At 35.7% G+C, this 19,189-nt stretch overlaps 1 protein-coding gene across 10 annotated transcripts in view; it reads right to left on the reverse strand.

Moving 5' to 3' along the window:
* The window catches only part of WDPCP (WD repeat containing planar cell polarity effector), a 486,016-nt gene that overhangs the window by 349,297 nt on the left and 117,530 nt on the right, over positions 1-19,189 (reverse strand). For 7 of the 10 annotated variants that reach the window (XR_013164298.1, XM_077134369.1, XM_077134366.1 and 4 more), the window contains 3 exons: positions 2,566-2,613; positions 1,632-1,688; positions 52-122 (listed from right to left, as the gene is read on the reverse strand). Coding sequence is in view for 8 of the 10 variants with exons in the window: in XM_077134369.1 (XP_076990484.1) it covers positions 52-122; positions 1,632-1,688; positions 2,566-2,613 (176 nt within the window). In the remaining 2 variants the exon portion in view is untranslated. Of the gene's footprint in view, positions 1-51; positions 123-1,631; positions 1,689-2,565; positions 2,614-19,189 lie in introns of those variants that run through there. The other 3 variants (XM_077134367.1, XM_077134371.1, XM_077134372.1) reach the window with 2 other exon arrangements.

A 19,189-nucleotide genomic window follows, 5' to 3' on the forward strand; every position in this document is an offset into this window, starting at 1 on the left:
GTTTTTAAAATCAGTTTGTTTGTTGCCATTTTTGAAACTTTTGAAAGGTACCTCCAACTCCTTGAGTGAGTCTCGAAGTTTCTCTGGGCGTCTGTTTTTGAGCATCCAAGGATAATCTCGGGCTGGCAAGTAAATCAGGTATTACTGTTAGCTAAACATAATTTTAGAAGGAAACTTTGCTTAGCAGCGTGACTTCGGAAGATTAAAATAAAGCACCCCCATAATTGAGAGGAAGTGGATTTTATTTCCATCATCAAATGACAGACTTTTGAAAGGCTTTATCACAGGAACAGGATTTTTACCACAAAACAATCTCCAGATCATAATTTTATGTTGACAACCAACGAGGCTCAGAGAATCTCTGGGAAAGTTTCCTAGGCCTGTGAATCTAACACTTAATAATAAATGGCCCACTCTCTTTACCATCGAAGTAACTGAATTTGATGTACATAATTAAACATTCAATCAAAAAAAACCACCAAATTTTGAAAGTGGCCTTTTCAGATCTGGAAATTCTCACGAGCAACTGAATATAGCAAGAAAAGAAAGAAAATGCAAAAATGATATACGGAAAATGAAATTATTATTAAGCTCTCAAAATCTCACATATTAAAATGAAGGAAAAAATTCTGAGGGAAATACAAGTTTTAACAAGTTAAGCACTAACAGTGCTTTTTTTTTATTAAAAAATATATATATTCCTCTCTAAAATCTATACCACAATTCAATAGTGATAAAACCTTTGTTTTGTTTTAAATGAGTTTAACAGAAAGGTGAAGTTATTTAGTAGAATGTCAATGTTAGACTAAAAAATTAAACGGTTCTGTTTCAAAGAGTTCATAAAATATTAAAATCATTACATTTTATCATTAAAATAAATTCAGTTTTGGATTCTCCTAAACAATAACTCTAAATAAGAACTGTCTACCTGTATGTATGTTGCTTACATATATAGAAATGTACTTATATATAGGCATCTAAATTTGACAGAATTGCTAAATATCTTATTTCAGTAAATTAATTTGGTTCCATAATTATAATTTATGATATACAGAGCATATTTTAAAAACTGTGTAATAGCTACCAGTATAGTATCTTTAAAAATTAAATGCTAATTTGACCATTTAAACAAGAGAAAACGGTCTCTTGGGATTTTCAGTTTCAGCTATGTTCAAAACAAAGTCCTAAATTATATTTAATTTTAAGTCATGTAAAGCCATATTACATATGTAGAATTTATACATTTAGGAATAGAAAAGACTAGAGGGAATAAAATGCTTGAACTGATAATTATAAATCTTATTTTCTTAAAATGGGTAAAAAATATATATTTATAATTTAGACAAAGTATGAATTATAAAATGTTATCACCAGAATTTGTATGACATATTTATTTTAAACATATTAAGTAATATATAGTTTGTTTAAAAAGTTTGCATTTATATAGTCAAAATTAGATAGAAGTTTTGATAGTCTAAATTAAAAAGACCTAATAAATATAATTCTTACCATGTTTATTTACTTAAATGATGGGAATTTACAAGAATTGGGGGGAATAGGATTTTTTATTTGTACAGAAAGCAGAAATTCCAGTTTTACAATAATCCCTCCAAAGTAAAAAGTAAGCTTACATTCTGCCAGCTTCTGCTTTTCTTCTAAGTTACCATGATCTGTTGTTGACATCGTGACCGAGGAAAGATAGAAAGAAGGAAATAAAAGTGGAATTTATTGTTATAATACTCTGGCTTTTAAATATTCATACATATATATATATACACACACACATACACACACATAATTTATTGTTGAATGCATTCTTGGGAGCAAGAAATTATGCTAAACTTTAAAAAGGACAGTTGTAAAATAAATTGCGGTAATTTGGACATTTTCATTTCATAGAGATATTTCCTAAACTTGCCATGAAAAGGCTTATAAAGCCCAACAGGTGGGCCAATATCCTGAGCTTCCAATCTCATCAGATAGGAGAAGGAGTTGCAACCAAGCCCAGAACAGAAGCTGCTTCCGTCTGTCATCAGAACCATGAAGTCAGCCTATTAACCACCAAGCTAAGCACACAGAAAGCCCACACAAGTCCCACTTCAACAGAGACTAAAACAGGAAGTAACTCTAGCTAGAAAGACCTTTTGGCCCATCATGAAACTTCTAGGATTAACAGGATTAATCAGATAAAGAAAATTGATCATTCGCTCAGAAATGTCTATTTCAGATATCAGGTGAGGATTGGATGCCAGCATCAGTGGGACCCACGCATTAACAATGCCCTCTACTGGGACACCGATAGATAAATACGAATAGACTGTCCAGTTATCAGCCTGATCAGCAATAAAATGAAACTTTTCATGTTCTTCTATGGCATTTTTCAATATTGCTTTATTTTATACAGAACAGCATATCAACCTCAGCATTTTTCTAAAGAGTTGAAGGACTTCTCTTGAAATTCTAGGTTTAATCTAAAGCTCCTAAAAATAGAGTTTTTAATGTTCAGTATTTCATAGTTAAAATATTTAGCTTATAAAAATTAGGTGAGTGGAACAGGTACTTTACCTTGTGGAACTTTCTTGTCATAATATTGGTAGATACCAATGTCTCTATCTACAGAAAGAAAAAAATAACATTAAATTATAGTAAAAGTTCAGAGAATAAGAAGCTAAACCATATTGTGGGAAGAGAAGAGGGTGAAAATAATCTCTTTATGCCTCTTCTAAGAAGAAAAATATCTCAAAAACATCTGGATACAGATTCATATATTCTAGGGATATGCAGGGACCAGAAAGTTTATTGCTTTAATGAGAAAAGGATTACAGAAAACTAAAATGGAATGAAGAAAAGATTAGTAAGGAACTAGAATCAAAGACGATCGAGTTCTCTCTTTCACACTTGCTATTTTTCACAGGGTGCTACCAAAAGGAATCGCCACTGAGCAAGGGTAATGAGAATTCAGTGGATGGAAGAAAATGCCCTAGCTGTTGGATTCAAAGCTGTGTCTTTATTCTCTCCAATTTAGCTCAAGGGTCTACTTTCCATCCTATGGTGTTTGGGAGAAGTCTACAGGAAAGAATAGGGATGGTTAGGGGAAGGTATAGATAAATTACCTGAAACTTATTTAGATTCAAAAAAGCCTTCTAAACCCATTTAAATTTGGATTCTCTGTTGCAGCCTATGTAAGAAGCAACTATAGGATTGCCAGATGTTGAGAGTGATTTAACAAGGAATTTGTCCTTGTTATTTAATTACAGAGAACAGAATAATTTTGCCTGTTTTCTTTATATCTTTGGATAATGAAATATCTTTCATTGAAGTAACATTTGTTTCCTTCCATGCAAAGTAATTCCGTTACTAACAAAAGGAGGGTACAACTGTTTCCAAAGAAGCAGACACAGTACAGGCTGCCCCCTAGTGACTGCCTGCTGTAAACTTTCTCAGGCTGAATGATAAGACTCAAAAAAAAATTATTCCTATCATAATTAATTTTTAAAAAAACAGCTTTCAAAATAATCAATCGTGTACCCTTTGAAACTCTATTTTATTCAGCATGCCATTAATTATAACATACAATTATAAAGAACACAGTTTATGTCTACTAGTTAGACTAAAATATCTAACAAGTAATGATTGAAAAGGGCATGAGTAGGTTCAGTATCTGATAGTATTTCACTTCTTGAGCTGGGTGTTGATTATATGGATGCATTCACTATTTAACAGTTTAAAACATACTTTTGAGTACATATGTACTTCAATAAAAAGTTTTATTTATTTAAATCTAAGAACTACTGGCACTATGTATGCAGGCAATACCCTAAATTATAATATTCCCCCTATAATTATGTTCATCATTCCAAATGTCCAAATATTTGCCACAACTCTAAAGTGGAGCTAAGAAGATCATAGAGGGTCCTGCATTATGCGCAAAATCTGACCCACTACATCTGGCCCTGAGTGGGGTTGTCAAAATTCACAGGATAAGCTTAGTGTGGAGTATCAGAGGCAGAGCAAGGTGAGAAGCATATCCAAACGAGAGCAGCTCCGCACAGTATGTCAGAACCTGTGTGGGATAAGAAGGACATCATCCCCACAGGGAGGTAGAGGACACAGAGACAGGAGATTGATTACATAAGGCATGACTGAGTAAATATAGCAAAAGAAATGCAAGGCCCAGGATTCCAACTGCCTGAGAAAATAAGTGCAAATATGGAAAGGGCGAAAATTAGAATGAACCCTGTGGTGGTAGAATGGAATTGGAGGTACTGGTATGAACTTGTGGTTTTCAATATACATAGACAAAGAAATGAATATAAATGTAAATATATGTGTGTACATACATTCATACATATATACATGCATTCCCTAAGCTATGTCCTAAGGCAGGGTTTGAGAATAGTAATAGTCCAATAGCAATAAGCATGCCTAGAGCACACGATGGCTTCTAGATACCATTCTTCTTTAAAAAGAACCAAACTCTTTCACGACTGATTCCAGTTCTGGGGCAGAGAAAGTACAACATGAACCTGGAACATCTGTTGTGCTAAAGAGCATGGAAATGCTCAAATATTGATGGGGGCATGTCAAAAGACTTAGATAAATACAAACAAAAACTAAAATGATTCCACTTCACATTCAGTAGATGGCTATTAAGAGAGAGGAAAAAAAAACCAAAAACAAGTATTAGCGAGGATACAGAGATATTGGAACCCTTGTACATCGTTGGCAGAAATATAAAATGGTGCAGCGACTGTGGAAAATAGTTTGTGGTTCCTGGTAAGTTAAACAGAATTACTTTATGACCCAGAAATTGAATATGTACTTCTAGGTATATATTCAAAAAATTGAAAGCAGGGACTCAAACAGTTATTCGTATACCAATGTTCACAACAGCATTACTTGTAATAGCTAAAAGTTGGGAACAACTCAAGTATCTATCAATGGATAAATGAACAGAGATATAAAACATACTATATACATAAAACAGAATATTATTCAGCCATAAAAAGCAATGAAGTGCTGACACATGCTACAACATAGATGAACCTTAAAAGCATTATGCTAACTAAAATAAACCAGACACAAAAGGACAACTATTGCATGATTTCACCTACATGAAATGTCTAAAATAAGCAAATTTGGAGAGACAGAAACTAAGTAAGAGGTAACCAGGGATTGGGGGAAGGGAAATGGAGTTACTGCTTAAAAGTTATGAGGCAGGCTAGAGCAGAGCTCTGAATGGGGAGAGAAGATACCATGAGAAAGTCCTTGAATAAGGATGGTTGGTCAAGGTCAGGACAGCCTGCCCTGCACAGACACACAGTCTGGGCCTATCCACTTTTGCAAAACATCCAGCAGCAGCTGACCTGCCAAATACACTACCTACCACCAGGCACCACCTGCAGAGAAGGGAGGGTAAAAGCAAGAGCCCTGATTATTATTATTTTTTTTTTACATGAGCAGGCACAAGGACTCGAACCCAGGTCTCCACGGCAGGCGAGAATTCTGCCACTGAGCCAGCATTATCCGCCCAGAGCCCTCACTTTCAAGATATGTTTTTCAAAGGGTTGTTTTGCAAAGATAAGACCAAATGGAGTGGATAATAGAAAATTTCTGTTAATAAAAAGCTTTGATCTAGGAGCCCAGAATAAGAATGAGAGCTTTAAATCCTGTACAGCTTAATATAACACCTAGATACATCCTAGAATATATTAAGCAGATAATAAAAAAAAGAATTGGCAAAGTCGCTTCAGGGATGGGAAGAAAAATATGGAACCATTACACTTTACCATCAGAGAAACCCCTGATACTTTGTCAAACATTGGGACACCCAAAACAATAGGCCAAGCTCTTGATCAGGGGGCTTGCTCTTAGGTAGCTTATGTGTGTGGAGAAGCTTAGCCTACCTATAAGTGTATGCTTAAGAGTTACTACTGGAGGGCCTCTTTTGTTGCTCAGATGTGGCTTCACTCTCTCTAAGCTCAACTCTGCAAATGAAATCACTGCCCTCCCCCACTATGTGGGACATGACATTCAGGGGTGAAAGTCTCCTTCACAGCATGGGAGATGACACCCAGGGATGAGTCCAGGCCTGGGACCATGGGATCATCAATTCCATTCTGACCAAAATGGGGAAAAGAAGTATAATTAGTAAAGAATCAGGGGCTGAGAGAGTTCAAATAGAGTTAAGAGGCTACTCTGGAGGTTGTTCTTATGCAAGCTTCAGTTAGACATTGCTACCTATCATAACTTGCCAAGCCCCAATCAAAACCATTCCAGCCAATCTTAAAGAACACCTAGGGCATTATATAAGATTCTTCAAAGCTTCCATGCACTAGGGTAACTTTCCAGAAACCTACAACCTCCAGATGTGTCCTGGACCAGATAAGTCCTGAAACCTAGAGGGGCCAGCATCTCGAGAACAACAGTTAGTTCCATCTCCCTATCCCATATTACCAAAAGCCCCTTTCAACAAGAAAAAGTTAGAATGGGCATAGCCCAAATACCCCTAAAGAGTAGGATAGAAAGATCAAAGGTAATGGTAGAGTTATACAGAGAAGGTAGGGATTAACAAACGAATATGATTGCTGAATCATTAAATTGATATTTCTTTTAGTCTCCAGTATCTTAAAGTAGCTAGAAATAAAAACCTAAAATTGTAGAACTGTAACCCATACCAAACTCTGAAATCTGCTCTACAACTAATTTCGTGTGGTGCTTTGAAATTTATTGTTTTGTATATATATTACTTTTCACAAAAAAGGAAAAAAAGTAGATTGTGATGATAAAAAAATATTTATTCCTTCTAGCCTCCTATATTCTGGGGCAGTTAGAAGAAGTCTGAGATGATGATATGGTAGCCCATGACAAACTCTGGGATCTGTACTGCAACTACTTGTTGAAGAGTGCTTTGAAAACTATAGCTTTTTTCTTTCTTTGCTTTGTATATATGTTCTATTATACAATTAAAACGTTAAATTTTTTTAAAAAGCTTTGATCTAACAAGGAGAGGGGGAGGGAGCAAGTAAAGCTAAGCAATAAAAGGAGATTGCCCCAACATTGCATGCCTCTTGCCTCTCTTCTCTCTCTTCTTGCGAAAGCACCCACATGCTCCTCTTGCATGTGTACTCAATAAAATCTCTACCAGTTTGCTCAATCTGTGCTGTGCCCTCGAATTCTTTCTCAATGTACCACTAAGAACCTAGAATTTAACACTGGCCACAGATTCAGAGCTTCTGTTTGGGATGATAGGTAATGGACAGTGGTGATGGTAACACAATCTTGTGAACGTAATTAATATCATTAAATTGTATACTTAAAAATGGTTAGAATGAGAAATTCTGTGTTATATATGTCAACACAAAAATTTTTTTAAACAAAACTAATAAGTAATTGGGAAAGTGTAAAAAAAAAAAGATTAAAAGCAGTTTGCATGGGATCCCACTGCCTATATCAGAGGCAATCTGAACATCAAAATAAACAACAATACGAATGAATTACAAAACCATTAAATAAAATAGGAACTTTGAGTCCACAGAGATCAAATCAATAAATAATAAATATATGAAAGTGTTGAAGAGGAACAAGACATTTACATAGTTTCAAGGTAGCTCCCTACAAAATACTTATTAATTACAAAAGGGAAAGAGCAACCTTGCAGCAGAGAAGCCTAGTGACACCACCTTAAGTAATTATTATGAACCTCATCGGTAAAGGGACAAATGTCTACAACACCTCCTACGATGCAGTGAAAACAGTGTCACTTTGGTGATACTCCTGCCAAACATGCACCAATCTGAATCTAATAGTAAAGAAACTTCAGACATACACAAATTTAGGAATATTCTAGAAAATACCTGGCCTAAAATCTTTAAACGTGGTAAGGTCACAAAGGGAAAAACAAAAAAAGAATCCAGAATGAAGGAGACTAAAGAGATATGCAACAAAAGACAAAGTGTGATTATGAACAAGATCCCTTTGCTAAAAAGGACATTGGTGGGATAACTGGTGAAAGTAGTACTTTTATCACTGCTAATTTCCTGATTTTTGACGGTTATACAGTGACAACACAGGACCATAGTCATTTTGTAGGAAATACACACGCACGTATTAAGGGGTGATGCGACATCTGGCCTGCAACTGCAACGTACTCTCAAATGGTTCAAGAAAAATCATCCTCAGTACTGAAAACTTTTGTGTAAGTTTGTGATTATTTTAAAATGTTTTTGGAAAGTACTTTAAAATGTCAAGCATTTTGTATAACAGGGGGACTAGGTCTAGATGTAAGAAAAGACTTCTCTAGGTGATTGTTATTAAAGCTGAACCCTAAAGAAAAAGTAGGATTTATTATCAGTGCAAAAAGAGCTACATTCCCAACAGAGGGAATGCAGATGCTCTGCTGGAGGTGATGTGTGGCTGAGTAGTTTTCCTCCCCCGGGCACAGGATACCTCACCACAGAAATCTCTAAAAACCATTAACTGCCTTAGAATAGGAAGAGCAGGGACAAAGGACTTTAGAAAGGATGGAGAACAGGGAAGGAGTTTACTGGACTTGTAATAGAAGACTAGTGTAGTGAAGGAATCAAGATAAAATGATCAGATTTCCAACCATGGGGTCCAAGCCAGGTAGGAAGATAAGCTTGCAGAGGGGACTGATAGGCAGGGAGAAAAATGAAGGTTGTAAGACTGATCATCTCAAAGAAACATAAAACTAGATAAATGACAGTAAGAGAATTTGAAAGATGAAAAGATAGGTAATTAGGATCAGAAAAGAAAATACTTAAAGGTTCCAGCATAAAACAGTTCTGGTGGCAGGAAGGTGAAGAGTGTGACTTTATTAATAAAATTTTCACTTTATAGGCCACTGCTTTTGGATACTGTCAAAACAGCAAATGATACATTTTCATTAAGATTTAAATTTTCAGAAATGGCACTCTGGTGGTTTTTTTAGTGCAAGAAACAACAAAACATAACATGAATTTGAGCAAGAGTGTGTTCACCTTTTCAAGCCCCACTTTTTCCTTCTGTGAGAAAATTTTACACATTATCTATAGATGGTTGAGCATACCTATCACACACCCTTTTTAAAATTATTTTTTACTGATATACATTACATATTCACATACCATGTAATCATCCAGAGTGTACAATCAGTGATTCACAATGTCATCATATAGCTGTGCATTTATCATCACAATTGACTTTTTCTTTTTCGTGAAAAATAGCATATATACAAAAAAGCAATAAATTTTAAAGCACATCACAGCACTTAGTCGTAGAACAGATTTCAGAGTTTCATATGGGTTACAAGTCCACAATTTTAGGTTTTTACATCTAGCTGCTCTAAGATACTGGGGACTAAAAGAAATATCATTATAATGATTCAGCAATCATATTCATTTGTTAAACCCTAGCTTCTCTGTATAACTCCACCATTACCTTTGATCTTTCTCCCAATCTTTAGGGGTATTTGGGCTATGCCCATTCTTTTTCATGTTGGAAGGGGCTGTCAATGATACAGGATAGTGGGATGGAACTAATTGATGTTCTGGAGAGACAATTCAGGACTTATCTGGTCCAGGGACACATCTGCAGGTTGTAGGTTTCTGGAAAGTTACCTTAGTGCATGGAATCTTTGTAGACTCTTATATAATGCTTTAGGCATTCTTTAGGATTGGCAGGAATGGTTTTGCTTGGGGTTTGGCAAATTATAATAAGTAGCAATGTCTAACTGACGCTTGCATAACAGTGACCTCCAGAGTAGCCTCTTGATTCTATTTGAACTCTCAGCCACTGACACCTTATTTATTACACATCTTTCCTCCCTTTTGGTCAGGATGGCATTGTTGATCCCATGGTGGCAGGGCCAGGCTCATTCCTGGGAGTCATCTCCCACACCACCAGGGTAACTTTTACCCCTGGATGTCATGCCCCACATAGGTGGGAGGGCAATGATTTCACTTGCAGGGTTGTGCTTAGAGAGAGAGAGAGAGAGAGAGAGAGAGGTCACATTTGAGCAAAAAAAAAGACATCCTCAAGAAGTACGCTAAGCTTCTCTGCTATATACATAAGTCTTACAAGAGCCAGCCTCAAGATCAAGTGGTTGGCCTATTGATTTGGGTGTCCCTAACGTTTGACACAGTATCAAGGGTTTTCCCAGTGATAAAGTTGAATGGTTCCACAGTTTTCCTTCCATCTCTCAAGGTACTTTTACCAATACTTTTTGATCGTCTGCTGAATATACTCTGGGATGTATCCAGGCATTTCATTAAGCTATATGGGATTAAAGGCCCTCATTCTTATTCTGGGATCCTTGTATTTGGATTGTTTAAATGATCTATCCAGACAGTTGAGTTAGATTATGCGTTACAGAAAATTTAGTTTCTGGACAAAATAAACCTTTCTTCCTTTGGTCTTAAAGAGTAGATGAGGTTCTAAAATATAGACAATGTCTTCATTACCCCTGTTTTCTAAATCTAGACTTGACCACCTTCATTCTTACTTCTAAATACCAGGTAATACATATATAAAACAGCCTCTCAAAATTCAGAAATAACAATTAGCACCCCTGACTAAATGTGTCTGCTATCAAAGCTTACAATCTAGGCCTCTGCTTTTTTCTAAGCATTTTCTAAATGAGACCATACAATGTTTGCTCTTGTTTCTGGTTTATTTTACCTCACCAAATGTCCCACAGGTTCATTCACAATGTTGCATGCCTCATAACTTTGTTACTTTTCGTAACAACACAATATTTGATCATATGTATACACCAGCATTCGCCAATCTAATTCTCATTCAGTGCATCCTTCAGCCACCTCCATTCATTTGGCATCATGTAATTATACATGATGATCCAAAGTCAATAGCCCATCAGCACTCTCCAATTTAGATAATTTCTTTGTTCCTAAGAGAAAGATAACCAATAAATACACCCTCACCAAACAGAAACTCTAAACTTCCCCTTAACTCTTGTCCCTCCCCCAATGTTGCTGTGGTAGGGTTGATGTTGTCCTGTTAAACATAGGCCATAGCATGCAAAAGCAGTTTTCCCCCGATACCCCAAACTTAAAACACTCTTGTACAAGGATTCATACCTCTGCAGTAGTTCATACAAGAACTCATTTATATTTGTAGTGTTAATCAGTGGGACACATGGGTCTATAAAACCTTCCAATCATGTTCACCTTCAATATAGTAATATTACTTATAGACTCACTAGTAAACTGCCTTCACTTCTATCTATTCCCTTTCATTTAAGTTCAACTTCATTAGTTAACCATTCACCTATCTCTAGCTTCTGTGTATCTCTAGGTGCCCTACAGTCTGTATTATAAACCTCTGATTTTACCTTTACCATGGTCATAAAAGTGGAGTCATACAGTATCTATTCTTTTGTGTCTGGCTTATATCACTCAGCATTATGTCCTCAAGCCTCATCCATCTTGTCATGTGCTTCAAGATGTCATTTCTTCTTACTGCTTCATAATATTCCATTTTATGTACATACCACATTTTGTTAATCCACTCATCTGTTAATGGACATTTGAATTGTTTCCATCTTTTGGCGATTGTGAATAAAGCTATGAACACTAGTGTGCAAATTTCTGCTTGTGTCACTGCTTTCAGCTCTTCTGGGTATATACCATCACACTCCCTTTTTAAGAATATTTGCATTGATACTATTTTGAGCTATCTAGAAAATAAATCACTAATTATGACTTTACCAAGGTCTCTGGTATACATAATAATTTTTGTGGTTATTTTTGGCTTTTGATCTTTCTTTTTTAAATATTTAAATAAAACACAAATAGGGCTTTGCAAATCCAACTATCGCTACAAGGCTTTCAACATAAAACAACACTGTCAAATTGCTTATCTCCCTGTGCTTTAATACCTGCTCCCTAAAGACAACTATTTTCAACTTTTAGCAGGTTCTTTTAGTGTATGCCTCCATTTTTTAAAATAATATGCTTGTGCTATTATTTCTTGATTCTTCAGTTTTAGATATGATCTATTGCCTATCCACTATGGAAACTGAGAATTCAATTATTTTATATACTGTACCTCCTTGCCCACGGGTGAATCCTCTTCCATATTCTCCCAACCTAATCACAGCACAACTTTTGATTAAGTCAATGTTTACAATATTTTGAACACAAAAAATATTATCGACATCTGAATCACTACCAAGAATAACCAATATATGTAATATGTGAGAACCAAAGAATTAGAGTAAGAGTGAAAGATGTAAAAGCAATATTCAAAGAAATAAAGACAGAGAACTTACCAAACTTAGCAAAAGATATAAATATGCACATTGAAGGAAACCAGAGAACACCAAGCAGGATAAATATGAAGAAAAACATATCATGTCATTTATTGGTTAAGCCGTCAAATTCAAAGGACAAAGAAAGAGTACTGAAAGCTGTAAAAGAAAAAACAATGTGACAATCTAATCATCAAAGGCTTTTAAGGAGAATTCAGAAGAGAGAATCTCTCTTTCTGATTCAGCCCGTCAGCCTCTCCTGGAAGTTCACTGAGGACCTTCATTGGCACTGCCAGCTCACGTCCTGCCCTACCGAGTTTGGACTTTTACATCCCCACAGCTGCATGAAACACTGTTTTAAATCTCATATTTACAGATATCTCCTGTTGGTTCTGTTTATCTAGAGAAGCCTAACTAACACATCCAAGAATTTTGTTTTATGGTCAGACTTTCCTTCAAAAAAATGAGGGTAATTATGAATACCAGTACTATTATGTGGTACTTTTTGGTATATAACTCCACTTCATACTTCCTACAGGTGCTAAATGAAAACGTATAAAAAGTAATGATATATTTATGGTTTTGGACAAGCAACATACAAAGATATGAAAGGTATCAAATACACAAAAAAAGTTGGGAACTGGAAGGCCATAGGAAAAGTATATGTGGAGGCTACTGAAGTCAGGTTGGTATTAAATTAATATGATTGTTATACACTTAACACATTACAATGTAACTCCATGGTAAGCACAAGGAAAATAGACAAAAAATATATCCAAACAGAAATGACAAGGCATTCAATATGGTACAACACAAAAAATCAAATATATATAAAAGTAGGCATAAGTAGAAGAATTGAAGGAAACCAAAGGTAAAAGAATTACAAAGATTAAATAGAAACTTGGCAGAAGACAGTCCTGCATTATCAGCAGTGACTTTAAATGTAAATGGATTAAACAGAATGGATAAAAAAGCATGATCCAACTGCACATAAAGAATATCTAGACAGAAGATCAATGAGGAACTACAAGACTGGACAATACTCTAAACCAACTAGACCTTACAGAGATAAATAAAACACATCACCCAATAACAACAGTATACATATTCAATTCTTAAGTACACATGGATCATTCTCCATGATAGATCATATTTTACATCACAAAACAAGTTTCAATAAGTCTTAAAATACTAAAATCATACATGTATGTTTTCTGACCATAATAAAATGAAGCTGAAATCAGTAACAGAGAGAGAAATGGAAACTTCATAAATGTGTGGAAATTAAACAATGTACTCTTAAACAATCAATGGGCTAAAGAGGAAATCAGAGGAGAATTAGGAATATCTTGAGGCAAATAAAAATGAAAATACAATATACCAAAACTTACGGGATGCAGCAAAGGCAGTCCTGAGAAGCAAACTTATAGCTCTTTAAAAAAAGAAGACTTCAAATCAAAGACCTAACCTCAAAACTGGAGGAACTAGAAAAAGAAATGCAAACTAAACCCAAAGCAAGCAGAAGGAAAGAGGTAACAAAGATTGTGGCAGAGATAAATGAAATAAAAAACAGAAAAACAATAGAGAGAATCAACAAAACCAAAAATTGATTATTTGAAAACATCAATAAAGTTGACAAACCTTGGCTAGACTGCAAAGAAAAAGAGAGAGAGGATACAAATAATTTAAATCAGAAATGAAAAGGGGGACATTACTACTGACCCATAGGAATAAAAAGGATAAGAGGATACTATGAACAACTGTATGTCAAAAAAATTATATAATTTAGATGAAATGGACAAATTCTTAGAAACAGACAAACTGCCTACACTGACTCAAGAAGAAATAGAAGATCTCAACAAACCAATTCCTAGCAACGAGATTGAATCATAACCAAAATCCTCCCAAGAAAGAAAAGCCCAGGGCTTTTTACCAAACATTCCAAGACTTAATACCAATCCTGCTTTAACTCTTCCAAAAAACTGAAAATGACTGAACACTCCCTAATTTAATTTATGAGGCCATCACCATACTGCTACCAAAGCCATATAAAGATACCACAAGAAAAAAAAACTACAGACCAATATCTCTTATGAATATAAATGCAAAAATCCTCAACTAAATACTAGACAACCAAATTCAACAGTACATAAGAGAATTATAAAGAATTATGAGAGGGCAGGCAATGGTGGCACAGTGGCCGAGTTCTCGCCTGCCATGCTGGAGTCCCAGGTTCGATGCCCAGTGCCTGTCTATATGAAAAGAAAAGAAAAAAAAAAAAAACAGAATTATGAATCCAGTAAGATCTATTCCTTGTATGCAAGGGTGATTCAACATAAGAAAATCAGCTAATGTAATATACCACATTAGCAGAATGAAGGAAAAGAAACACATAATAATCTCAATTGATACAGAAAAGACATGTGACAAAATTCAACACCGCTTCTTAGTAAAAACACTTATAACACTAGGAATAAAAGGAAACTTCCTCAACATGATATGGCATACATGAAAAACGCACACTTAATATCCTACCAAATGGGAAAAGAATGAGAGCTTCCTTCTAAATTTAGGAACAATGCCCACTGTCACCATTGTTATGCAACACTGCACTAGAAATTCTAGCCAGAGCAATTAAGGAAGAAAAAACAAATGAAAGACATCCAGATTGGAAAGGAAGAAGTAAAATTTTCCTTATTTACATATGACATGATCATAGCTATAAAAAAGAAAATTCTGAAAGTTCCTAGAGTTAATAAATGAATTCAGCAAAGTGGCGGGGTACAAGAACACCACCCAAAAATCAGTAGTGTTTCTACACACAAGCAATGGGCAATTAGAAGAAGAAATCAAGAAAAAAATTCCATTGACAATAACAACAATTAGAATCAAATATTTAGGAATAAACCTAACCAAGGATGTGAAAGACTTACATAGAAAACCACAAAAGAATTAAATAAATGGAAAGATAGTCCATGTTCACAGAATGGAAAGTTAAATAATGCTGAGATCAATTCTACACAAAGCAATTTACAGGTTGAATGTAATCCCAATCTAAATCCCAACAATCTTCTTTGTAGAAATGGAAAAGCCAACTATCAAATTTATATGGAAGGGTAAGGGGCCTTGAATGGCCACAGTCATTTTGAAAAAGAAGAATGAACTTGGAGGATTCATACTTCCTGATCCTCAAACTGACTACAAATCCATGTACAAACAGAATGGTATTGACACAAGGACAGACATATGGACCAATGGAATCATATTGAGAGGTCAGAAGTCAACCCTCACATTTATGTCCAAATGATTTTTGACAAGGAGGCAAAGACCACTAAATTGACAAAGAATAGCCTCTTCAACAAATGGTGCTGGGAAACCTGGATCTCCATTTACAAAAGAATAAAGGAAAACCCCTAGCTCAAATTTTTATATAATAATCAACTCAAAATGGATCAAAGGCCTAAGTATAAGAGCCAGAATAATCAACTCCTAGAAGAAAACTTAAAAAGCATTTTCAGGATCTGTATTAGGCAATGTTTTATTAGACTTTACACCCAAAGCAAAAGAAAAAACTGACAAATGAGGCCTCATCAAAATTAAATATTTTTGTGCCTTAAAGGATTTTATCATGAAAGTAAAATGACAACCTATACAATGGAAGAAAATAGTTGGAAACCCTATATCTGATAAAAGTTTAATATTCAGAATATATAAAGAAATCCTTCAACTTAGCAGCAAAAAGACAATCAATTTTAAAAGGGAAAAGATATGAACAGACATCTCTCCAAAGAAGATATACAAATAGCCAGAAAGAATATCAACATTGTTAGCCATCAGGGAAATGTAAAAGAAAACCACAAGATACCATTTCACGCCCACTAGAATTGTTGGGCTATTTGGAAAAAAAAACAAAAACAAAAAACAAGCCAGAAGATTAAAAAGGTAATTTGCAAACGTAAAATGGTACAGCTGCAGTGGAAGACAGTTTGGTGGTTCCTCAGAAAATTAAGTAGAGAAGCACCATTAACTGGGCAATTCCATTTCTAAGTACATACCCAAAAGAACTAAAAGCAGGGACTCAAACAGATATTTACAAACTGATATTCACTGTAGCATTATTCACAATTGCCAAAAGATGGAAACAACCCAAGCGTCTATCATTGGATGAATGGATAAACAAAACGTAGTGTATACATACAGTACTATTATTCTGCCATAAAAAGGAAATTTTGAGACATGCAACAACATGGATGAACCTTGAAGATGTCATGTTTAGTGTAATAAGCCAGACACAAGGGAGAAAATAGTATGATCACATTGATAATGAAATAATTAGAATAAGCAAACTTATAGAGTCAAAATATAGAAATCAGGTTACCTGAGGATGTGGTAGGAATAGGGAATATATAGTTAAAGTTTAAGATATTTAGAATTCCTATTTAGAATGATGGAAATATTTTGGTACTCAAAGGTAGTGACGGTAGCATGCTGTGAACATAATTAACAGCACTGAAAAATGTACCTGAATGTGGTTAAAAGAGGGAATGTTAGGTTGTATATATGAGAATAGAATAATTTTTTTTTTAATCCATGAAACTCCACTACACCCAGAGTGAACCCTAAGTTAAATCACAGACTGTAGTTAATATCACAATTATTAAAATGTTCTTTCATCAATTGTAACAATTATTCCACACCAATGCAAGGTATTAATAACGGGATGGTATATGTAAACTCATCATTTCTATAATTTAAAAATATGTTTAATAAATAAAGTGGTTGGCTCAATTTATACTTTCACCAGCAGTGAAATATTCTCACTTTGTTGTTGCTGTTTTTAAATATCTGAGAGAATTCCTCTTGCTCTTTTGAGTCTTAATACTTCTTCTGTAATATAGTTTTAATTTCCAAGAGATTAATCTTGGTTTCTGAAGCTTCTTTATTTTGCTTCTTGTTTCATGGATTCAGTATCTTTCTTTAGATCTCTGTGGCTCTTTCCCCTCCCCACCTCCTATATTATCTCTGTTTCTTTAGAGATTCTTTACCTACTTGTTTTGTTCTCTTCCCTATTAGAGACATCCTCACATATCTGGTGATCCTTAGCTCTCTATTCATGCTTAAAGTGAGGCACTAAAAAGCTGCTTGGAAGTTCTGTGCAAACGCATTGGGTTTGTCAACTGGAAGGTATCCCTGATCAGCCTGAGACCAGCCTGTTTCACTGGAAGACCTCCTTCAAACATCAATTTCTTCTCTCTGCTCCAGAGAGTAATTCCCTTAGCTCCTTCTTTCCTGGAAAGTACACAACTGGTTGTGGAATTCTCAAAATCAAGTGGGATGTAGAGGACTTCATCGATCAGTATACAGGCTTTTACTTCATTCCTATTGTCAGTTTAGCTCCTCTCTGCTGTTTTATTCCACTGGCCTGGAATATGTAGAGCCTTCCTAATTAAATATTTCCATAGCAGGGGAAGCACCTAACTACTCCTTATGCATACCTTCAAGTCCCTTTGTTGTCATCCTCATGCTACAGCCCCATCTTCTATAATATCTGCGTCCTCAAATATCTGTACCTCTCGAGTTTGGGAGCACAAATTGGCTTTCATTGGAATTCTCCTCTGTACATATTTGATAATCATATTTTTCAGCTCTACTAATTCCACCATCTGCCTTCCATCATCCAAAAAATGTCCAACTACAATTGTTTCCTCTCCTTCTCTCTTTGTCATTATACTTTATTTTAATTCATACACTTTCACTTTAAAAGAGTTTTGGAAAGAAGCAAATGCATGATAAATTCATCTTGTTTAACTGGAAGTTATACCTTATATACATTTAATGAAAATAAACTTAAAAACATAATGGCATCCATCTGTAATTATATATTGATAAAAAAACATTTTGTAAAGGAAACTATTTTTTCAGTAATGATACATAAGGCATATAATGTAGAGAGCCGCTTTCCGGGTTTGGCCTAGTGGACACGCTGCAGCCTGCTCTAGAGTTCCCCCCGCCCATCGAGTGAGCCAAGATGGCGCTCACATCCTGCTTCCGCAAATGACGTACACGCCCACCAACCCTATCTTCCAATCACCTCTGTATACGTGGCACTAACCTATTGGGTTTGGGCACAGTATATAAGAGGTTACCCGGACGGGGTGGGTGGAGACGACCCACAGGGAGCCGTGCCTGACGGCCGCATAGAGGTTGTCCCCCCGCGGGATATTTTAGCCCGCGCGGAACCTGTAACAGAGAATGCAAGCTTAACTCCAGTAAAGGTCTGTGCTTACAACTGCTACGTGTCTTGGATCTGTGTTTCTCACCAGCGCGGATTTGTCTGCGTCTGTCTCTCTCTCCCTCCTGTTCCCTCCGCCGGCCGGGGACCAGAAGCTGAGCGAGACGGCTGCGGACAATATAAAAAAAATGTACCCTCTTAAATGCAAAAGTTGCTTTGGCTAATTGAAGAATAAAAGATTTTTAAATAGATGTTTCCTTATGAAATATACTTTATACTATAATATTACTGTGATGCCTAGTTCTGGTGTCAAATTGGTCAAGTAATAATGCGCAGTTGTCTGCTCCAGCAAGCACTAGCCTGACCATTGCTGCAAGGATATTTCATGACCGGCTGCTAAACCAGGAGGCTGGTGTATTAAATGATCAGTCAGTTGACTGCATCTGTGGCTGATTACATCTGCGATCAACTAAGGCATGTATCCCAGAATGAGATAATCTAATTAGTTGAAGATTTTTAAGGAAGAAGAGCGACTCTTTCACTGCTTCTTCAGTCAGCGAGCCTCTACTGTGAAGTTCGTCCAGGCCCTTCATCAGAACTTCCAGCTTCACTGCCTGCCCTGCACATTTTGGACTCTTCCATTCCCACAGTTGTGTCTCACCTTTATAAATCTCATATTTACAGATCTC

The sequence above is a fragment of the Tamandua tetradactyla genome, chromosome 17, assembly GCF_023851605.1.
Source record: "Tamandua tetradactyla isolate mTamTet1 chromosome 17, mTamTet1.pri, whole genome shotgun sequence".
Lineage (NCBI taxonomy): Eukaryota > Metazoa > Chordata > Mammalia > Pilosa > Myrmecophagidae > Tamandua > Tamandua tetradactyla.